This window comes from Pongo pygmaeus, chromosome 20, assembly GCF_028885625.2.
Source record: "Pongo pygmaeus isolate AG05252 chromosome 20, NHGRI_mPonPyg2-v2.0_pri, whole genome shotgun sequence".
In the NCBI taxonomy this organism is placed as follows: Eukaryota; Metazoa; Chordata; class Mammalia; order Primates; family Hominidae; genus Pongo; species Pongo pygmaeus.
In genome coordinates this window covers 62,015,033-62,038,343 of record NC_072393.2, presented here as the reverse complement: position 1 = coordinate 62,038,343, position 23,311 = coordinate 62,015,033, and the positions used below count along the sequence as shown (strand labels likewise).

The window sequence follows — 23,311 nt, the reverse complement described above, 5'->3', positions numbered from 1 at the left end:
GGAACGGAAAAGGGAGGGAGGACAGAGGCGAGGTGGATCAGGGGAAGGGATAGAGAAGGGGATGAGGTCCTGGTTCTCAGCACCTGGCTCTCCGGGTGGGGAAAGTGAAAGAAAAAAAGGGCCGGCCTCGCGGAGGGCCTGAGAAGGTTTCGCGAGACAAAAGCAGCAAGAGGGGTGAAGGGTGCGCGCTACCGCTGCGGAGGTTGCCAGCGCGGCTTTTTGCGCCTGCGCAGGGTGGAAGCGGCGGGTGAGGGGGAAACAGGCTTCTGCGCCTGCGTTAAAGTCGTTCTGTGGCGCGCTCTCCCACTGCTCCGGTGAAGGGGGTTGCGGGGACCAGGTCTCAATACCCATTGCGCGTGCGCGAGATTTTCCCTTACTAAAGTGAAAGTGCTTAATCCCTAACCGTTAAATCCGGCCACCGTCTTGGTTGTCTTGGCAACCACATCAACACGCTCCGGCTCCTCCCGCCGCGCAGGCGCAGCAGACGGATCATCTCGCATTACTTCCGGGAGGCCGATGATCTGGCGTTACTGCCCCCTGGCGGCCCGACGGAAGTATCCTCCAGACTTGGCCTGGCCGCTAGGTGGCCTCCCCCGCTAGAGGTCATCGACTCACGCCTCTCGCGCCGCGCTCCCGTCCAGGTACCCAGCGGGTAGTGTCCACGCTTCTTTTTACTTTTTTTTTTTTTTTTTTTGAGACGGAGTCTCTGTCGCCCAGGCTGGAGTGCAGTGGCGCGATCTCGGCTCACTGGAACCTCCGCCTGCCGGGTTCAAGCCATTCTCCTGCCTCAGCCTCCCGAGTAGCTGGGACTACAGGCGCCCACCACCACACCTGGCTAATTTTTTGTATTTTTAGTAGAGACAGGGTTTCACCGTGTTAGCCAGGATGGTCTCGATCTCCTGAACTCGTGATCCGCCGGCCTCGGCCTCCCAAAGTGCTGGGATTACAGGCGTGAGCCACCGCGCCCGGCTGTGTCCGCGCTGTTCCCGAGCTCTGACTCCGAGTTTTCTGGGTCACAGCTGCTTCACTCTCCATCTCTGCCTCCGGGGGGCTAATTACACCGTGTCCTACCCGGCCTCCCGCCTGACCGCCCACCCCCTTGGAAGCCCCCGCAACCCCGTCACCGTCTTCGGGGCAACGGCCGCCCCCTCCCAGACACGTCCCCCTCCTAGGAAGAGGCTGAAGCCAAGTTTATTCCAAATTTTCACGTCGTTTTTTAATTTAAATTCTCTGAATAATTCTCTGTCTCACGCGGAGTTGGGGAGGTCTGTCCGGGAATCAGGTGGGCAGCTCCTCCGCGGGCGGGGCGGAGATGGCGTCTGTACAGTCCCCCACCCGAGGCGGGGGGGGGCACCCGCCTGCCTGGTTTTCCAGGAGGAAGGGGCCCGGCGAGGACAGGGCTGGGCAGCCCAAGCGGAAGGGGGTGCCGGCGTTCGGGAAGGGGCCGCGGCCGGTCCGGGGCCGTCGCGCTTGGGGGCCCGGTTGGGAGCCCCCAACCCAGGGAGCGAGGAGGAGGGGCAGGGGTGCGGCGGGGAGAGGGGCAGGTCATCCACCGGGGGCCTGGGGAGGGCCGGGATCCGCGGGGGAGGAAGGCCCGGGCGGAGGCGCGGAGGCGTGGTGCGATCACCGCTTGAAGCGGTAGGTGATGGGCAGCAGCAGCTTGCTCTTCTTGAGCGCCTGCACCTTCTTGAGCGTCTCGTCGTCCAGGGCCAGAAAGCAGCGGCGGGAGTACTCGAGCAGGCGCTCCTTGGAGGGGTCGAACTCGCCCACCTCGGCCAGCTTCTCGGGGGCCACGATGAGCAGCTCGGCGATGGGCGTGGTCAGCGCCACGGTGTTCCTGTCCACGCGGTGGTGCTCGAAGGCCCGCGACATGCTCTTGAGCTTCTGGAAGGTGCCCAGGATCTTCTTGTACCGGCAGAGGACCCCGTCGGCGTCCTTCACTGAGGGGCGGAGGCGGGGACACGGAAGTGAGGGGCGGGGGACAAGACCGAGGGGGCGGACACGGGAAGGAAAACGGCCATGTGAAGGAAGGATCTCGGCGAGCAGAAGCACGGGCCGGTGCAGGAGGAGACGGAGAACAACAGGGAAGGAAGGGGCAGAGAGGAGGGGAAGAAGCGCAGCCAGAACTTGGACCAGTGGGAAATGGGAAGAGGCAGGCCCAGGAAGGAGGGTGAGGAGACAAAATGAGCCAAGAGGCCGGGTTCAACCCACGCGGTCCCAGCACCCCCCCACCCCCCCCCGCAGACATCACCCTCCCTTCCCTGTCTCAGGTGAATTCACTTATTCAAGTCTCACCCTCCCCGTGAGGTAGGTCCTACTGCGCACCTCCTTCTTACTGATGAAGGTTAAGGAGGTGCCCAAGGTGGCCCTGCCCTCGACGGTGGACGAAAATTTAAAGTAAACCCAGGACAGGACAGGCACGGTGGCTCACGCCTGTAATCCCAGCACTTTGGGAGGCCGAGGCGGGCGGATAACGAGGGCAGGAGATCCAGACCATCCTGGCTAACACGGTGAAACCCCGGCCTCTACTAAAAATACAAAAAATTAGCCAGGCGTGGTGGCAGGTGCCTGTAGTCCCAGCTACTCGGGAGGCTGAGGCAGGAGAATGGCGTGAACCCAGGAGGCGGAGATTCCAGTGAGGTGAGATTGCGCCACTGCACCACTCCAGCCTGGCCGACAGGGCAAGACAATGTCCCCCCCACCCCCCAAAAAAAAGAAAGAAAACCCAGGACCACACGTGGAGGAGGGAGAGACAGAACCCGGTGGGTCTTTCTCCAGCAAGGCTGGAGGGGCTTGGAGAGAAAGGAGGGCCTCTGGGAAGGACACACAGCAATTCAGCAGCCCAGGCCCCTCAGCGCCCACCCCATGTACCCCACTCACCTCGCTGCCTCTCCCGGGCCTTGGGCTTCCCAAAGCGCCTCCGACTAGCACCTCCCTTCTGCTTCTGCCGCCTCCTCTCACTGGCACTGCCTTCTTCGGACGCTCCACTGAGGGAGGAGGCTGCTGACTCAGGGTCCGAGGCCTCGCCCCCAGCCCCACCACGGCTGTCCCCCTCCATCCGCCTGGGCCCAGGCTTCATCCGGCTGTGGTCCTCTGGGGAGACAGAGACACACACATGAACTACGGGACCAGACATCCCATCACAGGTCCCGGGACTGAGAGAGGCTGCAGTCCCCGAACTGGATCCCCCAACCTGGGCTGGTCCCCTAAAGAGACAGAGGGACAGGGAGTACGGTAGAGACGCTGGTGGCTGAGTAGAGCCAGCTGGGGTCTGTGGGAGGTGGTAATGGGTGGAGTATTTTCTCAGAGGCCTGGGTTGGCAAGAGGTCTTGGGGAGGCAGCCGACCAGGGGCCTCAGGACCCCTGTGACTATGTGTGGTTCCCATAGGGGAGGGAGAGACTTCTGGGGACCGGGTGGGACCTCTGGAGAGTAGCCTCTGGAAACCCAGGAGGCAAGCAAGGCTTTGGCTGGAGTCGGGGGGTCAGACCGAGAGAAATCAGGGGCCCTGGGTCCAGCGGCTGGGTCCCACCTCCATCTAGACAGAGGGAGCCGGCAGGCGGAGGCCCAGACACAGACTCCTCTAGACCGCAGGTTAGGGGTGGGCTCTGGTGCCAGGGTCCCCACTGGGAAAGTGCCAAAGCCGCAGGGCCAAACTCTGTGCAAAGGAGTCAGTCACCCAGGATGGAACCATCAGTGAGAGGAGACAGTGGCAGGCAAGGGCAGCCAGAGGTGGTTTGTTCCCGAGCAGAGGAAAGGCCAGATCTCCAGATGCTGGGCTCCCAGTAACAGAGACACCACAAGATCATAGCCCCCTTGCCCAAGTTTTTGGGGGAAAGGATTGAATTCACAAAGAGAGATGTGGGAGCTTTTGAGGGGTCTTCCCAGCCAAGGAGCTAGAAAGGCTGAGATGAGGGTAGGTGGGGTAGAGTGTGGGTTCTCCAGGACATGGGCTGTCTGGCAAACAGCCTGACCATCCGGGGAAGAGGATGGGGCTGGGGTCCAAAATGTATTAAGCAGGGCACAGGGTCCCACCAGTCAAGAGAAGACGCTAGCTGTGAACTGGCTGGGGCTGGGGGCTGCTATGGGAGCTCTCTGGGCTGCTTCTGGCCATGAATTATAGCAGAGTACGGTATGTGGGTGGGGACTGCCCAGGAATCGGGCAGGGTTTGAGGGACAGCACCTGCTGGGGTCGCCACCCAAAAAGGCCCACAAAGGAAGGGACTTAATGTCTTTGATGGGGAAGGAGTGCTCATTAACCAAGGATGGGACAGGGTGGGTGGGAAGACAGCCCCTGCTGTCACGGGGGGCGGGGGGGCGGGTAGACAGGAGGAGGGCTGATGGCTGGACTCTTGGATCTTGGAGAAGACAGGGCTGGGAGGAGGAGCAGGGGCCCCCTGAGGAAACCGAAAGAAGTAGGGTGGGCCTCTCAGCCAAAGAGATGAAGGAAGGCCCCCCTAGGAGTCAGAAGAGAGGGGCTCTCAGGTGCCAGAGTCCCTGAAGTCACCATGGGCTGAGGAAGCAGATGGCAGGGCACTGGAGGCTGATGGGATTTGGGGAGCTGACGGAGAAGGCAGGAGGACGGGCCCCAGTAGACAGTTCATGGGAATGAGGCCCTGGAATCAAGCGAGGAGGAAGCTGGGCCTGGGGGCCCAAAACAGGGAGGGGACTAGCAAAGAGGGCCAACATGGCAGGTCCCACCCATCCAGCCAAACAGTGGAGCCTTGAGTCTGGGTGAGCGGGTACCCAGTAGCAGGACAGGGAGGCAGGTGGATCAGAGCACCCCACACACACCTGCCTCCATCCGAGCAGAAGAGATGAATTTGTCCAGCTGGCACCGCAGGAAGTCCCTCTCTTCCTCCAGGTCCTCGATGCGCTTCTGCAGCCAGGAGTTCCTCTCCAGAGCCATGTGCAGCTGGGCCTTGACGCTGTTCATCAGAGCCAGGGCGGGGGACGCAGCCTCCGGAGGCTCTAGGGACACAGCGAGGGTGGGGGGACCAGGTCACACCCTGGGACTCAGGGCCTGGCTTCCCAGCTGACTCCAGTCCCTCCACACCCCCTCAGCTCACCCTCGAAGTTTCTCCGAGAGGGGCTCAGACTGTAAAAGATCTGTGAGTCTAGGTGGGGCGCCTCGTCGAAGGGGATGGAGATCTCGAAGGTCTCATCGTCCTTCACTGGAGAGGAGAGGCCCCGGGTTACCCCAGAGAATTCCCCGGGCCTTTCGGGCCACCCCCCAACCACGGCAGCCTGGAGCCGACCGCACTGGGACCCAGGGTAGGGAAGGGGACCCAGCTTCCTCACTTGTCCGCCTCCGGCTGCTCCGGTCATTCATGGCGCGGCTTCCTGCGGACCCCAGCAGCCGAGGGCCTCAGGGGCACTGGACAGAAACAGCAGCCACAAATGGAGAGACGCGGATGGACTCGAGGGTCCATCCTGGGGGAGGTGAAGTGAGACAGGAGGGACCTTCTGCCCTGGACCCCTGGTCTGAGGGAGGAGGGAGCCTGGACCCCAGGACTGAGGCAAAACGCGCCTGGGCTTCAAACTCCTGGGCTCCTGGAGTCAGGGGCAGGGGGCCCAGCCGCCTAGGTCCTGGGGGAGAAGTGAGCTGGGGACGTGGGCTCCTGGGTATCGAAGGAAAAGGAAGCTGAAGCCCTAAATTGCTGGGTGCCCCAAGGGGTCGCCTGAGCAGGGACACCTGGCCTGAAGGGGAAGGACCCTCTCTCATCGCGGGCCACTACCAGGCCTAAGGAAGAGGCAGGTGCAGGGGGAAACTGCCCCAACTTCCCAGGGTAGGAGGAGGTCCAGCCCGTGAGCGCTGCCTCCCCTACCTTCGGGGCCCCACACCCCTCCCCCGCACTCGCGTGGGCGGGCGGACCCTCCCCTGGTGGTGGGGGCTGGGCGCGTGCGCAGTACGGGGAAAGGTCACGCGTGGGGGTGCGCCCCCCCCGCCCCCGCCCTTTGTCCCGCGGGTGGGAGGGGGAGCGGTCGTAGAAAGATCCCAGTGGGGACATGCACCAGGGCGGGGGTGCAAACGCGGCCACCATCCCCCGCCCGCGGGTGCCCGGGGTCCGAGGGGCCGAGGCCCCCCGCGCTCACCCACCCGCGCGCGGAATCCGGCTCGGGGACCGACGGCGGCGGCGGCGCCCATGCCCGGCGCCGGGGAGCGTCTGCAAAGTGTCACGGGGAGCCGAGGGAAGCGCCCACCCACCCGCGAACAGGCGGGGCGGCAGGGGAGCGAGTCGTGGAACTGAGCGACGGAACGGGCAGGGACGCGGGGACTCGCCCAGTCGGGCCAGGCTAGCGCCCCTCGTTGAAGAGTCCCCGGATCCAGGTGAGGCCCGCCGTTTGCGGCAGAAGCAGAGGGTCTGCACTTGCGCGATAGCCCCTTACAGCACTCCCCCGCCCTCCCCGAAGCTCAGGCAGGGAACATCACGAAATTCCCATCCTGGAGAGCTGGCGAGTCTCCGGGGGTCCCCGGGTTGGGTGGCGGTGTGCCCAATGGGCCCAGAAGGCAGGAGAGTGAGACACCGAGAAAGTTGGAGCGAAAGGAGAATCTACTTTTAACGCGCTCTCAGGAACTAGCCAGGGCGGACCCCCCAGAGCTCCCCCACCTCCTACAGCCAGACCCCAAGGTTCTCAGGGATGTGGGGGCCAAAATCGGGGGAGTTACCCATCTCCCGGAAAATGAGGGCCAGGAACACGCCACCCCCATCCCCATGTTGGTAATTAAGAGCTGGCTTTGGAGCAGAGCTAGATTCCAGTCCTGACTGTTCCTGCTCCTCCCCAGCCTGTTAACTCACCTGTAAAATGGGGAAATTACAAGCCCTTCTAAATTTCTTGTGAGGATGCAGTGATGTGACACACAGAAGCTCAGCCCAGCACCTGGCCATAGTCAGGGCTGAAGAGAGGAGCGTTGCTGGTATTATTTGAGGTCAGATGGTGGGGTATGATCGCAGCCTCTGGGAGGCTCTTTCCCACTCTGGGGAGTATGAACGGAAGAGTTGTTCTTCCTCCCAAAAAAAAAGGTCGGAAGAGCAAATGAGGCCTAGCACAGTGCCTGGCACAAAATAGACAGGCAAGAAAAATGAATTAATAAGCAGATGTTTATTAAGCTTCAGGCTGAGCTCCACCTGCCTCTCCTGTTCACCAGAAGCATCCAAGCTCTGGACTGTGGCCAGCCCTTATGAGAGCAAGGTCTTAACCGGATGGAGGGAGAATCTAAATGTCTGCACCGCCTGCAGAGCTGTGACCATGATCCTCCCCTCCCCACTTTACAGATAAACTGCAGCCTGGTCCAAAAATTCCAGGGGGAACCACCTGCCCTAGATTGGTCTCTTCCAAACTACAGGTTCATGGGTGGAGAATTCAATAGAATAGGATGAAATCAGCAGTTGAAAAAAATATTTAGCCGGGCATGGTGGTGCACACCTGTAATCCCAGCTACTCGGGAGGCTGAGGCAGGAGAATTGCTTAAACCGGGGAGGTGGAGGTTGCAGTGAGCCGAGATTGCACCACTGCTCCAGCCTGGGCAACACAGCGAGACTGTCTCAAATAATAATAATAGTTGATGGAAAAAAAATCTGCACATACTAAAGCTAACTATGGTAAAGAAACTTTTGTGGGCCAGGCACGGTGGCTCACGCCTGTAATCCCAACACTTTGGGAGGCAGAGGCGGGCGGATCACGAGGTCAGGAGATCGCGACCATCCTGGCTAACACAGTGAAACCCTGTCTCTACTAAAAATACAAAAAATTAGCTGGGCATGGTGGCGGGCGCCTGTAGTCCCAGCTACTCGGGAGGCTGAGGCAGGAGAATGGTGTGAACCCTGGAGGCGGAGTTTGCAGTGAGCCAAGATTGCGCCACTGCACTCCAGCCTGGGCGACAGAGCAAGACTCCGTCTCAAAAAAAAAAAGAAACTTTTGTTTCGAGGCCTAGTGCCCTGAGGGAGGCCAAGGTGTGTGGATCACCTCAGGTCAGGAGTTCGAGACCAGCCTGACAAACATGGTGAAACCCGTCTCTACTAAAGGTACAAAATTAGCCGGGCATGGTGGCACACACTTGTAACCCCAACTACTTGGGAGGCTGAAGCAGGAGAATCGCTTGAACCCAGGAGGTGAAGGTTGCAGTGAGCTGAGATCACGCCATTACACTCCAGCCTGGGTGACAAGAGCGAAACTCCGTCTAAAAAAAAAGGAGGCCGGGCGCTGTGGCTCACGCCTGTAATCCCAGCACTTTGGAAGGCCGAGGCAGGTGGATCATCTGAGGTTGGGAGTTCGAGACCAGCCTGACCAACATGGAGAAACCCCGTCTCTACTAAAAATACAAAATTAGCTGGGGTGGTGGCACATGCTTGTAATCCCAGCTACTCGGGAGGCTGAGGCAGGAGAATCACTTGAACCCGGGAGGCGTTGCGGTGATCCGAGATCGTGCCATTGCACCCCAGCCTGGGCAAAAAGAGCGAAACTCCGTCTCAAAAAAAAAAAAAGGAAACTTGGTTCACGTATATTTTGCGTATCTGTGTACTCTATTGCCATATAAAATGTGTTTGTAGGAGATTGTGGTTTTAAAATTGTTTCAGTTAAAAACATTCTTCCCAGATGACCTAGGTCTTCAGGAGCTGAGGAGGGGATAACCCCAAGGCAGGCCAACCTTCCCATTCCCCAGCCAGGCAAGCTGAGGTCTCCCTGCTAGGCGGCCACCAAAGAGGGTCTGAGATGCTGTCTCTAAAAACAAACCTCAAGTGCTCAGAGTGGGAAACGTGTTTATTGTTTGATCAGTCTCAGGCCTGGTTGGGGGGTGGAAGGCAGGACTGGGGTCCCTTCCCCAACAACAGCGCAGAAGCCTCAGGAAGATGGCAGATTCCTGATGACCCACAGCCACCTTTTATGAGGCCAGAGACTTTACACACCACACTCCCCACTCCCATCCAGTCAAGGCTCTGCCATGGAACAGCTGGTATCTTTAGGCTAGAGGACTCCATTCTGTGTAGGGGCTCATTCCCATCTCAGCTCCAAAACACGGAGGACCTGAAGATTACTCACGGATTCCTCCTTCAGACAGGGCTCTGCCTTTGAGATGCGGCTGCTCTGTGTCTCTGTCCAGGGCCCTGAACACCAGCCTCAGGCTCTCACGAGGTGTCTAGACAGGAGTCCAGGCTCCCTGCAAAGTCCTGTGGTACCTGGGGCACCTGGCAGCCCAGCTCATGGATGCTTCCAGCGTGTGTGTTTCTGCAGTGTGTTCTGCTCCATAAAGCGGCGAGGGCAGTGTGGACACTGAAACGGGCGTTCCCCAGAGTGCACCCGGCTGTGTTGGGCCAGCTCACCCGCATCCCGGAAGCGGCGAGGGCAGAGCGGGCAGCCGTGGGGCCGCCCACCACCTGCCAGGTGAATGGAATGGTGCCGTGCCAAGTGGCTGGCGCGCTTGAATGCCTTCCCACAGATGTCACACTCGAAGGGCTTTACCTCCGAGTGGGTGATGCTGTGTCGCTGAAGGTAGGACATGTACTCGAAGACCCTTGAGCACACGGGGCAGCTGTAGCACTTTTTCTGGCCTGGAGCCCCACTGGCCCCTGGCTCCCTCTGTGACTCCTCGTCCACCAGCACTGTGTAGGGGACACCCTGAGTGTCAATAAGCAGGTAGTGGTTGGGCCTTGGAGGAGATGAAGCCTGGGGAGATCCGATGGAGGAGGAAGGTCCAGGTTCTGGGGAGCGGCATGTCCGACGGGGAGGGCCCTCCATGGTCTCAACGGAGGAAAATGCCAGAGGCTGAGGGCAGGGGGATGGCAGCACCAGCATCCGGAGGGCTGGCTGAGGCCTGGTGGATGGGAGATGGGATAAGAAGGTTATATAGGAGAGGGCAGCTCAGCACTGCAGGCGCCATCCTTTTCCTCCCTATACCCGGCCCAGGACCTCTGCATCCTGCCGCCCCTCAGTCCCTCTTTTCCAGTCCCACTCACAGCTGGACTCTGTGGCTCCCTAAAAGGTCCCAGGGTCTCCCTCCTTGGAAAACCTCTCCTAGCCTCGGTGCTCCACCACACACTGTACTCACAGGATCTCTTGACCTGCTCTGCACAACCTGGACCTCACTCTAACCTTCCCCTTTGTGCCCTCCCAGGTCACTGGGTGCCCCACCCCGCAGGCCTCCAGGCCTCTCCCTCCCCTCCTTCTAGCCCTTTCCAGGGTCTGCGTGTTGGCCCATCCTACATACCCAAGCCTTTCCTGATCCCCTCCATACAAGCCAAGCCTATTCACAGGGGCCCCGACGTTAGGACCCCCAGGTTCCGGCCCTCTCTCCAGCCACGTGTCTGAACAACTCCGTGCTCCCACCCGTCCACCCACCTCAGGTTCTCTCCAGTCCTCGCCTGGCCACCACCAGGCTCGTTCTAGGTCCCAGCGCTCTCCGGGGTTCCACCCCCGGGGCCGCAGCCCTCGCTTTCTGGGCCTTTCTGTGTAAGTTCTCGCCCCCTCCAAGCTCCAGAACAGCCCCCTCCGGCGCCTGCCCCACTCCCGCCCCGGCCCAGGTACCCTCCACGCGGTCCAGCCCCTCCCGCCGCCCGCCCCCAGCCCCCTCCCTCCTCCCGGCCCCCGTACCCAGTGCAGCAGCCTCTCAGGTCCGGGCGACTCCAAGTGGCCCCGGGCTACCCTCGCAGTTGCAGGCGGCGGCAGGAAGGAGACCTCTGGGTGTGCCCCAGGAGCTGGCGGCGCCGGCCGAAAGAGAGAAGCCGAAGAGAGAGAAGAGGGTCTAGGGAAGGAAGGTGGGGGCGGGGCGCCCGGGCCGTCGCGAAACGGCTCCGGCCAGAAACACACACCGAGAGGAAAGTACCCAAGCGAGGAAGATCCCGTCTCCACCCCCCAGCACCCAACGCGCACGCACACGCAAGGAAGAGCCTGAAAATGGAGTGCGGAATGTTTATTGAGCAAAGGGTCGGGGGCGTGGGCGGAAGGGGGGTAGATACAGAAATGAACCAGACCGTGCCCGTGCTCTTTATCATCTCTTCCCCGCAGACAACCACCGGTTCACCGCTCCAGAGAGCAGAAAACCAAGGTTTAGAGAGGTCATGTCACTTGCACAGGCTCAGACAGCACAGCTGCACTGGAACCCAGTTCCGACTGGTTCCCAGGCCCAGAGAGGGGCAACGACTTTGGTCTACATCACACAGCTAGAAAGGGGGTAAGGAAGAAATGATGCGCCTCCCTTTGGAAGTTGGGGAAACTGAGGCCCAGGGTAAGGCAGTAACCTCAGCAGAGCCAGGGAGTGTGTGTGGGAGTGCGTGACGCTGTGTGGGTCAGACTTGGTGGCCCTGAGACGGGCAGGGCAGCACAGGCCGGGTCTCGAGCTTAGTGGAGGCGCACGTGCTGCGCCAGCTCCGCGGCGTCCTGGAAGCGGCGTGGGCAGAGCGGGCAGGTGTGCGGCGGCCCGGCACGGGCGCGGTGCGTGGCGCGATGCCGCGACAGGTGGCTGGAGCGCTTGAAGGCCTTGCCGCAGGCGCCGCACGTGAAGGGCTTGAGGTCCGAGTGCGACACGCGGTGGCTCTGCAGCCGCAGAGGGCTGGCAAAGACACGGGCGCACTCCGGGCAGCTGTAGCCCTTGCGAGGGCCGGGCTCTCCTGGGGGCGCCTCGCGCTGGGGCGGGCCCCGGGGCTCCTCCTCCAGCTGCACCGTGTATGTGTAGGGGACCCCATTGGCGTCGATGAGGAGGTGGCGGCCCAGCCGCGGGGGACGGGGCCCCGCCGCCGAGGAAGGAGTGGAGGAGGGGCCTTCCGCCTTGGGGAAAGGGGGAGCCTTGGGGGGCGGTGGGTCCATGGCCTCCGGAGAGGAGGACCGAGGGTGGGGTGGCCGCGGCGGCAGCAGCAGCATCTGGAGCGGCAGCTGGGAGCGGCGGAGGGGAGATTAGTTAAAATTGCCACTTCCTTTTAGGAAAAGTTTCCTAAAATGGAAAGCATCCCCACTATCACTGCTTGTTACCCTTTGTGCGCCACTGACTACCTCCCTAGCAAAATAAAAACTGTGACTCCAGCCCAGCTCTCCCACGTTCCATCAAGCTGCCTCGGAGAGGGCCTCCACTGAGCTCTGCAAAACCCCGCCACCACCTGCCACTCCTCCTGTGTCCACCTCTCACCACCCAAGTCAGGTCTGAGGACCTAGTCCCCCGACTTTTCTTCCCTTTTCTCCTCTCAACCCACCCCAGCAGACAATCAATCCCTAAATCTGTTTATCTCTTTACATCTTACACCCCGGGCCTCCTGACCGCCGAGATTTCTCTAATCTGTGGTTTTCTTTCCCTGTTTCCCAGCCCCAGTTCAGGTTGCTTCTCCTCCCTTTGCCGCCCCCCACCCCCCACCGGCCCCCGCATCGGCCTCCGGACCCTCCTGGGGCTCCATCCCCACTACATGCCGCAGGGCCTCCCCATCTTCATATTCCGTGGCCTCCCTCACTTCCTCTCTAGGTACCTCCCCAGAGCCCCACTAACCCAATTCCCCACATTTCACTAGGGCTTTTCCATCCTGTTCCCACACTTAGCACCTCGAAGTCTAGCCACCTCTCCCCACTAGAGACGATGGAACCCATCGTCTCACTACATCTATACATCCCAAAATGCCTCAAATGCCTTCCTTCTGTATACCCCGCCCCGCAACCTGGCTATCTGCTACATTCTCCCCAAAGGCCCCCTTTTCTCCCCCACCCCTATATATGGCGGTGACATCGTTACTTCTTTCTGTACCCATCAGGGGCCTTCTCCCAAACCCCGTTATGCACACCAGGCTCCGGGACTCCGCTTCCCACAGCACCTCTCCCAAGCCCACTTTCCCCTCCTTTCTGTGTACGTCTGGCATCTCTCCCTCTCCTCTTCTTCACCTCTTCCAGGAGCCCCATCCCTCCCCCTGTTACACACAGCATGGCCCCCCGCCCGTTCTTTTGCTCTGCTCCCCTTGTTTCTGGGAACCCCAGCGCCCGGGCGTTTTCGCCCCCATCCCGCTACACACCGCCCGTCCCCTGGCCCCGGGGCCCCTCCTATTGCCTTCACTTCCCCAAGGAGCCGTGGTGCCTCGACTTCCCCTCCCGTTCCTCCGCCCGATCCTGCCGCTCCCGACCCCCACCCCCATCCCGGGTGGCTCCAGCGCACTCCCCTAGCCTGCCTGGCCTCGGCGCCGTCCCGGGGCCAGGCTCCTCCCTCCATCCCGGCCCCCGTACCCCGTGCGGCGGGCTCTCGGGTCCGGAGGAACGGGCCGAGGTCCCGGGCGGCCCCGGGCTTCCCCTGGCGAGCGCCGGCGGCGGAACCGAGACTTCCGGGCAGCTCCGGGCCGGCGGCGCCGGGGACGCGGGGACTGGGGGCGCGGGCGCGGGGGCGCGAGGGGTTGGCGGCGTCCCTGGGAAAAGGCGCCGGCCGGAAGCGCGCGAGCCCTGTGCGGAGGTTCCGCCGCCTGGAGCCGGCGCTCCCACCCCTCGCCTCTGCGGAGCGCCCTGCGAGGAGGGGACCGGAGGCGCGGGGTCCACTGAAGACGCCCGCCCCCGGCGGCCCCGCTCCCCTCCCACCTCCCGATCGGAACAGTTCCGACGCTTGACAACAGATTGGCCAATAAACCGAGACTAAGCAAAATTACGTCTTTGCCCTAAGGCCCACAAGGGTTTGTTCTCTTTCCACTGGGCCGTCGCTGCCTGCTCGGCCGTGGCCACCCACCGAGGTACAGGGCCGGAGAAGGTATGTTCCTGCCGGCTGAGCAAATGTAGAGACCGAGGTCCAGAGGCCAGCCATTGCTCCGATGTGGCCGGGCCGTGATTCTCCACCCAGCAAATGGGGAGACCGAGGCCCGGAGAAGGCCAGACGCTGCCAGATAGTTGGGGAAGGTGTGTTCTTCCCACGGGGCACATGCGGGAACCGAGGCCCACAGAGGACGGCTACATGCGCAGGTGGGGAGGTGTGATATTTCCAGAAGGCACGTGGCGACCGAGGCGCAGCGAAGGCCAGGCTTTGCGAGATGTGGAGGTGGGAAAGGCTGGCACTGCCCACGGGGCCCACTGGAAGCCTGATGCAGGCTCGCGGGCTGTGCCAGGTCCTGGGGCACTTGAGGCCCGGGCGCTGGCTGCGCATGCGAAGGACTCGGGCGTCGAAAGCAACGCGCGGTGGCGCTGCAGCCGCACTGGAGAGCTGCACACGCGGCAGCACTCGGGGCAGCTGCAGCTCCTCCTCCAGCCACGTGGCGCCACGGCCTCGCTGGAGGGCGGCAGCAGCAGCATCTGCAGGTGCAGCTGGGAGTGGGGGACAGAAGAGGAGTAACTGTCGCAGCGAGCCCCAAGACCCTAGGGGTGCCACAGCTACGTCCTAGAGCACTGTCCATCAGAACTTTCTACAATGGTGGAAAGTTCTATGACAGTCACTAGCCACGTGGGACTCTTACACTCTTGAAATGTGGCTGGTGTATCAGAGGACCTGAATTTTAAATTGTATTAAATTTCCCATAATCAGCACGGCGGCTCACACCTGTAATCCCAGCACTTTCGGAGGCCAAGGTGGGTGGATCACCTGAGGTCAGGAGTTCGAGACCAGCCTGGCCAACATGGTGAAACTCCTTCTCTACTAAAAGTACAAAAATTAGCTGGGCGTAGTGGTGCTCCCCTGCAGTCCCAGCTACTTGGGAGGCTGAGGCAGGAGAATCACTTGAACCCAGGAGGTGGAGGTTGCAGTGTACCAAGATCGAGCCTCTATACTGCAGCCTGGGCAACAGAGGGAGACCGTCTCAAAAAATAATAATTTCTCATAATCAAAATTTAAGCCACATATGGCTCCTACCTTATGGAACAATTCCAGAGACCACTGTCAACCAGTTGTAAACTGGAGGCCCAAGGGCCCAAAAGCCCTCACAGTTATATTTGGTTTGGGACACAAGGTACTTTTTAAACATTTAACTGAGCAGTGTGTATATTTTTGAGACAGAGTCTCACTCTGTCGCCCACGCTGGAGTGCACTGGCATGCTTCTGGCTCACTGCAACCTCAACCTCCCAGGCACAAGTGATCCTTCCACTTCAGTCTCCCAAGCAGCTGGGACTACGGGCGTGGGCCACCACACATTTTGAGCCAGACCACTCTTTGTTGTTGGGGACCATCCTGTGCACTGTAGGGTGTTGAGCAGCATCCTTGGCCTCCACCCACCAGATGCCAGTAGCACCCTCCCCCAACCCCGAGTTGTGACAACCCAAAATGTCTCTAGACATTGCCTGTGTCCCCTAGGAGGCAACATTGCTCCTGGTTGAGAACCCCTGGTCTACTTGGACAATTACCCAACCTGAGTGTCTTGCCAAGATCCCTGATATAGTTAAGATGTTTGTCCCCTCCAAATCTTTTTTTTTTTTTTTTGGAGGTGGAGTCTTGCTCTGTTGCCCAGGCTAAAGTGCAGTGGTGCAATTCTAGGCTCACTGCAACCTCCACCTCCCGGGCTCAGGTGATTCTCCTGTTTCAGCCTCCCAAATAGCTGAGATTACAGGTATGCACTACCACGCCCAGCTGTATTATATAAAATATAACAATTTTATATTTTTGGTAGAGACGGCTTTCACCATATTGGCCACCTAGTCTCCAACTCCTGACCTCAGGTGATCCACCTGCCTCAGCCTCCCAAAGTGCTGGGATTACAGGGTTGAGCCACCACACCTGGCCTCCTCCAAATCTCATGTTGAAATGTAATCCCCAATGTTGGAGATGGGGCTTGGTGGGAGGCATTTGGATCATGCGGGTGGATCCTTCATGAATGGCTTGGTGCCATCCTCGAGGTAATGAGTGAGATCTCGCTGAGTTCACATGAGATCTAGTTGTTTAAAAGAGCATGTCAGGCTGAGTGCAGTGGCTCACGCCTGTAATCCCAACTTTGGGAGGGCGAGGTGGGCGGATTACGAGGTCGAGATCGAGACCATCCTGGCCAACACGGTGTAACCTGGTCTCTACTAAAAATACAAAAATTAGCTGGGCGTGGTGGCGGGCGCCTGTAGTCCCAGCTACTTGGGAGGCTGAGGCAGGAGAGTCACTTGAACCCGGGATGCAGAGGTTGCAGTGAACCGAGATTGTGCCACTGCACTCCAGCCTGGCAACAGAGCAAGACTCCGTCTAAACAAACAAACAAACCAAAAAAAAAAGCGTGTCACCTCCCACCAGTCTTTTCCCCCCACCATGAGATATGCCAACTACCCCTTTACCTTTCACCACGATTGTAAGCTTCCTGAAGCCCTTGCCAGAAGCAGCTGCCAGGACCACACGTCCCGTACAGCCTGCAGAACCGTGAGCCAACTAAACTTCTTTTGTTTATAAATTACCCAGCCTCAGGTATTCACTCATAGAGACACAATGAAACTAATACAATCCCTCTCTTGAGTTTCAGACCATATAACTAGTGGCATTATAGTGGCCACAACCCCCACCCCCACTGCTATCTCCAGAAATAATGACAACAATAACCAACATTTATTGAGCCCTCACTCGGGAACAGCCATTGCTAAATGCACAGCATTCTCAGGGCAGAGCTACAAGGAAAGTACCATGAGGATCCCTGTTTTACAGATGAGGGAAGCAGAGCTCAAAGAGATCGTGTGATTGGCCTGAGGTCACACATCCACAGGCGGGATGGCCAGGACAGCACCTGCCTCTGCCCACACTGGGTCAGTGCACATGACCCCTGTTGGCAAGCCACACACTTCCCTGTAATCCCACCATCGCCGCTGCCACCCCAGCGCAAACCACCACCATTTACCCCCAGCTTGTAGCAGCAGCAGCCTCCCCCTCCATCACTCTCTCCCTCCCCTCTCGTTTTTTTGTTGCTGTTTCTTTTTTCAGATAGAGTCTCACTCTGTCGCCCAGGCTGGAGTGCAGTGGCACGATCTCGGCTCACTGCAGCCTCCACCTCCCAGGTTCAAGCGATTCTCCTGCCTCAGCCTCCTCAGTAGCTGGGATTACAGGCGTGCACCACCACGGCCGGCTAATTTTTTATAATTTTAGAAGAGACAGGGTTTCACCCTATTGCCCAGACTGGTCTCGAACTCCTGGCCTCAAGCGATCCGCCTGCCTCAGCCTCCCAAAGTCCTGGGATTACAGGCGTGAGCCACCATGCCTGGCCTTCTCCCTCCCTTCCCTGTGGCAATTTCCAATTGATTTTTTAAGGTCACAGAATCATTCCCTGACTTAAAACCTTACCCTCTGAGACACAGCAACATATTGAGACCCTGTCTCTCCAAAAAAAATGATAATAATGATTAGGCAGAGGTGGTGGTGCCTGCCTACAGTCCCAACTACCCAGGAAGCTGAGACAGGATTGCCTGAGCCCAGGAGTTTCAGACTGCAGTGCGTTATGATCAAAACCTTCCCCTCTGCCCTTAGAGTAAACCCAGACACTCTGCAAGGCCCTGCGTAGACTGGCCCCTCAGCTGCCTTCCCTTCTGGGCACCATGGTGCTGCCTTTCCCTTGCCCAGTGCACCAGCCTCTCCCAACTGGAGAGCCTTTGTGCCAGCTCCTCCCCTCTCTGTGATGTTCCTTTCAGCCCCTCACAAGAGTGACTCCTTCCTGGCCTTCAGGGTTCAGCTCACAGAACACTTGGTCATAGCAGCCTTTAGTGACCGTGTTAGCTCGAGGTGCCCTGCTCTGCATCCTCTGTATGTTCATTTCCTTCACATCCCACAGCACAATCCATGATATGGCCTCGTTGATCTACTGCCTGCTGTGTTATTGCCTGCCTTCCCCACTCTCCAAGGCCCAGCTCCATCCTGGTCAACATTCTACCCTCAGAATCTATCAAAGGTCTTTCAGGAAATGGTAAGGAATCAATTCGATATTGGTTGAATGAATAAATGAATGAATTTGATCACCCCATCCGAAAGTCAAGCATTAACCTCCCTACCCAGCTCCCCACCAAAGAGAATCCCTGCTCAACCCCAAGACATGATCATGAGGAAGCCACACCATCTAGACAAAATTCTTGCCACACCATCTAGAACTTTGAACGTCCCCATTTCCACCCACTGCCTCACTCCCCAAAGCCAGACAAGCACCAAATTCCATCACCTCCACCCCCTGAGGGCACTGACCTCCATTCTCCAAGCCAAGTTCTGGCCCCTTCCTTCTCACCTGGACCACCATATCTGGTACCCTGGCCTCCAGTTCCCCTCCCACACTGGCCTGACCCCGACAGATGCTTCTCACAGCTGTACTGAATGCAACTTCAGCACCATGCGTAACATTCTCCCGGCTCCCTTTACCCTCAGGACCAAGTTCGAGTTTCTCAGCCAAGAATTTGAGGCCCTTTGTGAGGTGGCCCAGCCACTTCCCCACCTCACTTCTCATTCCTGTGCTCCAAGCACACACGGCATCTCACAGCCCCCTGGCCAGACCTTGAATTTACACAGCTCCACACACAAAGACTTATGTGTTTTCCTCGCCCTGGGAATTCTTCCCCTTTACTCTACTGGCAGCCTTCTCCTTAGCCTTCTGGAATCATGTATTCTGATCTCTCAAGTTGGCTAGGTGTCACCTATATGCCCTGCTCACCAGTTCACCAGCTCCTCTGCTTACAATCCTCCCTATAGTATAACCCCCTCAGCCTGGCATGAAAGGCCTCTCACAGCCTGGCCTCAGCCACCTTTCCCACCCTTGCCCTCACCCAACCTGTTCCAGACAGCTGCAGCGAATCATTCTGACTTCTCCATTTACACCTCAAATCTTGGGCCACTGTGACTGATTACTCATGTCCCCAAACTTCAGTTCACACTGCATATTCATATCCAGGGTCTCGATGAATCCTCTCAACGGTCCAGCGAGGCTGGCAGTCAGATGCACTCCACAGCACAGAGGAGGCAGAGGCCACTCAGATCTCCGGCCAGAGTGACCGACTGACCCCCGCTCCAGCACCCTCACCTCCCTCTGGCTGCCCAAACCCTCCCCAGCCTGCAGTCTGGGTCCTGCCTCCTTCAGGAACCTTTTCCTGGCCACCCCTTCTTCTCAAGGTCCACTATTCATCCCACTTTGTCTTCCCATGGGAAATAGCCCCTTCTCCCCTTGGGAAATACAGTGATGCCCAGGCCTGTGCCTCTGGGGCAACTGGGATCCAAGAAGCCCACTACCAAAGCTTCCCGCCCTCCTCTTCCTATACCTCGTCCCCTGGTCTCCGCAGCCCCTCCCAAAGCCTCCTTAGCAGGGCCTCTCAGTTTCCAACGCCCACTGCCCTGGGGGCCACTGTGTCCCACACCCCAAGTCCCTCACTTGGACAGGACTCTTAAGAATGCCGTCACTGCTGAACCTGCTCACTCCCCGCAGTCCGGCCCGGTCTCCCTATCCCTACGCAGCAAACTTTCACGTCCGGAAGAAGCCGCAGGGACGACTTCCGGGATGCTCCGACTTCTCCGGCAGCTTCCGGATTCGGAGAGCAGCGGGAAAGCACTCGGGCCAGAAACGCACCCACAAGAGAAAGGTTCCTGCGTCGCGCACCTTGCTACTCCACACACACATACACAAAAGTTAAAATGAAATCACTGTTTGGCACCGTGCCGGATGCTGAGGGAGGGAATACAACAGCAATGGCTTTCGTCAAAAAAAAAAAAAGGACTTTTCTTTCTTTCTTTTTTTTTTTTTTTGAGACGGAGTCACGCTCTGTTGCCCAGGCTGGAGTGCTGGAGTGCAGTGGTGTGATCTCGGCTGCTGCTGCAACCTCCACCTCCTGGGTTCAAGCTATTCTGCCTCAGCCTCCCGAGTAGCTGGGATTACAGGTACACACCACCACCCCCGGCTAATGTTTGTACTTTTAGTAGAGATGGGAGTTTCACCATGTTGGCCAGGCTGGTCTTGAACTGACCTCAAGTGATCCACCCACCTCGGCCTCCCAAAGTGCTGGGATTACAGGCGTGTGCCACCGTGCCCGGCCAGGAAAGACTTTCTAGAGTAAGAAAGACAGCACAAAGTCTTTCTACAAATAGGACCTGAAATCAGAAAGGTCTAGTGATTTGTCTGTTGCTACAGAGCAAAGGCAGAGGGCTGAAATTCTTCAACTCATGAGACAGTTGAAGACAGTCAGGCCCTAACTCTTGATTTGCTCCATGGCAAGAAAATGGAGTACCATATCCCTATTGGTTAGGTGGTAACGCCAAGGCCATAGAGGGGCAGTCATTGGCCCTGGATCACACTGCTAGTCAAAGCTGGCTAGTAGGATGTAAAGGAAAATAAAAGTCCAGGGCTGCCAAATTCATTATGCCAAAGGGAAGGTTAAGCCTGGAGACTGAGTTACGCAACACTGCTATCTCTTCCCAAATCAACAGCTGTTGCTTCACAACCTTGTGTCAAAGCATTACACATTAGCCAGACCCTCACAGAAAAACAAAGGGTCTCAAGTATCTCCATATGACCACCAGTACAGATTGTTCTTCGCTGTCCTCGATCCTCCCATAAAACAAGAACATGGGCCGGGTGCTGTGGCTCACACCTGTAATCCCAACAATTTGGGAGGTCGAGGCGGGCGGATCACCTGAGGTCAGACGTTCAAGACCAGCCTGGCCAACATAGTGAAACCCCATCTGTACTAAAAAAAATACACACAAAAAAATTAGTCAGGCGGGGTGGCGCACACCTGTAATCCTAGCTACTTGGGAGGCCCAGGCAGGAGAATCGCTTGAACCTGGGAGCCGGAGGTTCCAGTGAGCCAAGATGGCGCCACTGCACTCCAGTGTGGATGACAGAGTGACTCTGTCTCAAATAAAAATAATAATAAGAAGAAGAACATGTCCCTTGTAACTTTAGGTTTGCAATCTAAGTCTAGCTCCTAAAACTAAAGTCTGTTAGATTTCACACTGATAATGCTTATCTTCCCAGGTACAGAACAAAAACGATGAGCTCAATCATTCTTCCATCTGTCACCCTCTTCCTACCTGCCTTCCCTCCTTTAAGGAAATGTATAAATATTAAGCCTCCTGAAAACCTCTTCCACAAGCCACAGAGGTTTTCTGTGACTCTTGCCTTTCCCAGGTCTGCCCTCAAGCTCTGGATATATAAGCTCTGGAGTGATTGAGGCTCTTGCCTCAGTAACTTATTTTGGTTAACAATAATGTCGCTTCCCTCTGCAAGGCTACGTAATGGAGGGAAATGATATCCAGCTCTAAAGATCACCTAAAGAGGCCGGACGGGGTGGCTCACACCTGTAATCCCAGCACTTTGGGAAGCTGAGGCAGGAGGATCACCTGGGTCGGGAGTTCGAGACCAGCCTGGCCAACATGGAGAAACCCCGTCTCTACTAAAAATACACAATTAGCCGGGCGTGGTGGCGCGTGACTGTAATCCCAGCTACACGGGAGGCTGAGGCAGGAGAATTACTTGAACCCGAGAAGCGAAGGTTGCAGTAAGCCGAGATGGCGCCATTGCACTCCAGCCTGGGCAACAAGAATGAAACCCTGTCACAAAAAATAAATAAATAAATAAAATAAAGTAGGTGGCCTCAGCCTCCGCAGCCAGCCGGGATATGCTGGGCCAGCTCCTGGAAATGTTGGGAACAGTGGGCAGACAGGCAGTGATCATCCACCCAGCTGGTTAGCCAGTGTTAGCAGAGGCTGCTGGAGTACTTAAAGACCTTTCCACTGGACCACACACATGTTCATATCATAGGGCCAGGAGGATGCTGAGTGTGAGACATGATGCTGTGTGAAGTAGAGCAGGCTCGTGAAGGTTTGTAGGAACTCAGGGCAAGGCTGGGAACTGGGCCCTCTTTCTTTGCCTCCTCCTGAGCTGTCTTCAACCACAGTACTACATGTGTAGGGCACCCCGTGGTGGTCAATAAGGTAATGACAGTTTGGACTTAAGGATACAAGTGAGGACAAAATAGGTGAGCAACTCATCCTGGTTTGGGAGAAGTCCTGGGACTATCCAGTTTTAAAAATGAGAGGAAGAAATAAAGAAGAAAAAGGCAAGAAAATAGATGTCTTAGATTTGGCAAATCACCACCTTCTGGCTGTTGACAAGGAGGAGATAAGTTATTCCCATTTTATCGATGGGGCTGCTGAGACCAGAGAGTAAACTCCCCATTCACAAAGTCCAGCAGGTGCAGAGTTAAAATAGATTACCCGCCTCCTGAGTGAGACTAACGGGGGAAAGAAGACCAGCAGTTACCCTAGGTGGCAAGTAAATCTTTTTCACTTTTTTGGGGGGGGCGGGGACGGAGTTTCGTTCTCGTTGCCCAGGCTGGAGTGCAATGGCGAGATCTCAGCGCTGCTCACCGCGACCTCCGCCTCCCGCGCTCAAGCGATTCTCCTGCCTCAGCCTCCCGAGTAGCTGGGATTACAGGCATGCGCCACCACGCCGGGCTAATTTGTATTTTTAGTAAAGACGGGGTTTCTCCCTGTTGATCAGGCTGGTCTGGAACTCCCGACCTCAGGTGATCCGCCCGCCTCGGCCTCCCACAGTGCTGGGATTACAGACCTGAGCCACCGCACCTGGCGGATTGATCTTTACTGGACACCTGCTGCGACAGGGCACCCTCCTAGGCCTCGTGGGGGCGACAAAGACCAAAATATCAAAATGTCTCACCCACCTTAGAACCTGGAAAAAGCAGGTAGGGCTACTGTGTTTCCTCTAGCCTACAGAAACTCAAGTTCAAAGACTCGTTCAGCCTCACTAAGGAACCTTACGTAACTCACGACTAGAATTTGGAAGAAGAAGGCCCTTTGGTTTCTCAAATTCAGCAGTAACATTTCACAGATAAGGAAACTGAGTACCAGAGAGGTTGAATGAAATGGCAATAGGCCTGGTGCGGTGGCTCACGCCTATAATCCCAGCACATTGGGAGGCCGAGGCGGGCGGATCAGGAGGTCAGGAGTTTGAGCCCAGCCTGGCCAAGATGGTGAAACCCCGTCTCTACTAAAAATACAAAAATTAGCTGGGTGTGGTGGCAGACACCTGTAATCCCAGCTACTCGGGAGGCTGAGGCAGGGAACTGCTTGAACCCAGGAGGTGGAGGTTGCAGTGAGCCAAGATCGCGCCACTGCACTCCAGCCTGGGTGACAGGGCAAGACTCCGTCTCAAAAAAAGAAAAGAAAAGAAAAGAAAGAAATTATGCGGCTAGACACGGTAGCTCACGTCTGTCATCCCAGCACTTTGGGAGGTCAAGTCGGGAGGATTGCTTGAGCCCAGAAGTTCAAGACCAGCCTGGGCAACATGGTGAAGCCCTGTCTCTACAAAAAAATGCAAAACAGCCGGGCATGATGGCGTGAACACTTGTAGTCCAAGTTACTCAGGAGGCTGAGGTGGGAGGATCACTTGAGCCCAGGAGGTCGAGGCTGCAGTGAGCTATGATTGTGCCAC

The 23,311-nt window shown here is 57.7% G+C and overlaps 4 protein-coding genes across 7 annotated transcripts; all 4 read right to left on the bottom strand.

The window, feature by feature from the left end:
• Positions 1 to 1,190: 1,190 nt before the first annotated feature.
• On the bottom strand, positions 1,191 to 6,788 carry CCDC106 (coiled-coil domain containing 106). 2 transcript variants are annotated; one of them, XM_054465686.2, is made up of 6 exons: positions 6,099 to 6,788; positions 5,300 to 5,375; positions 5,068 to 5,172; positions 4,793 to 4,969; positions 2,881 to 3,093; positions 1,191 to 1,940 (listed from the first exon to the last, which is right to left on the bottom strand). In XM_054465686.2, the coding sequence occupies exons 2-6, from the start codon at positions 5,328 to 5,330 to the stop codon at positions 1,624 to 1,626; spliced, it is 843 nt and encodes a 280-aa protein (XP_054321661.1). In that variant the 5' UTR covers positions 5,331 to 5,375; positions 6,099 to 6,788; the 3' UTR covers positions 1,191 to 1,623. The 2 variants fall into 2 exon arrangements, with proteins under 2 accessions (XP_054321661.1, XP_063513437.1); XM_063657367.1 differs by having other exon boundaries at positions 5,300 to 5,431; positions 6,099 to 6,431.
• Positions 6,789 to 8,743: 1,955 nt separating this feature from the next.
• ZNF581 (zinc finger protein 581) lies at positions 8,744 to 10,754 on the bottom strand. 3 transcript variants are annotated; one of them, XM_054465687.2, is made up of 2 exons: positions 10,589 to 10,754; positions 8,744 to 9,812 (listed from the first exon to the last, which is right to left on the bottom strand). In XM_054465687.2, the coding sequence occupies exon 2, from the start codon at positions 9,791 to 9,793 to the stop codon at positions 9,200 to 9,202; it is 594 nt and encodes a 197-aa protein (XP_054321662.1). In that variant the 5' UTR covers positions 9,794 to 9,812; positions 10,589 to 10,754; the 3' UTR covers positions 8,744 to 9,199. The 3 variants fall into 3 exon arrangements, with proteins under 3 accessions (XP_054321662.1, XP_054321663.1, XP_063513438.1); XM_054465688.2 differs by lacking the exon at positions 10,589 to 10,754 and adding an exon at positions 10,337 to 10,522; XM_063657368.1 differs by lacking the exon at positions 10,589 to 10,754 and adding an exon at positions 10,206 to 10,499.
• A 138-nt stretch (positions 10,755 to 10,892) lies between these two features.
• On the bottom strand, positions 10,893 to 16,753 carry LOC129020834 (zinc finger protein 580). Its single transcript, XM_063657369.1, has 2 exons — positions 13,190 to 16,753; positions 10,893 to 11,866 (listed from the first exon to the last, which is right to left on the bottom strand). Exon 2 carries the CDS (start codon positions 11,852 to 11,854, stop codon positions 11,336 to 11,338), a length of 519 nt encoding a protein of 172 aa, XP_063513439.1. The 5' UTR covers positions 11,855 to 11,866; positions 13,190 to 16,753; the 3' UTR covers positions 10,893 to 11,335.
• LOC129020835 (uncharacterized) lies at positions 13,596 to 19,346 on the bottom strand. Its single transcript, XM_054465691.2, has 2 exons — positions 18,641 to 19,346; positions 13,596 to 14,245 (listed from the first exon to the last, which is right to left on the bottom strand). The coding sequence occupies exons 1-2, from the start codon at positions 18,665 to 18,667 to the stop codon at positions 13,895 to 13,897; spliced, it is 378 nt and encodes a 125-aa protein (XP_054321666.1). The 5' UTR covers positions 18,668 to 19,346; the 3' UTR covers positions 13,596 to 13,894.
• Between the last annotated feature and the right edge of the window lie 3,965 nt (positions 19,347 to 23,311).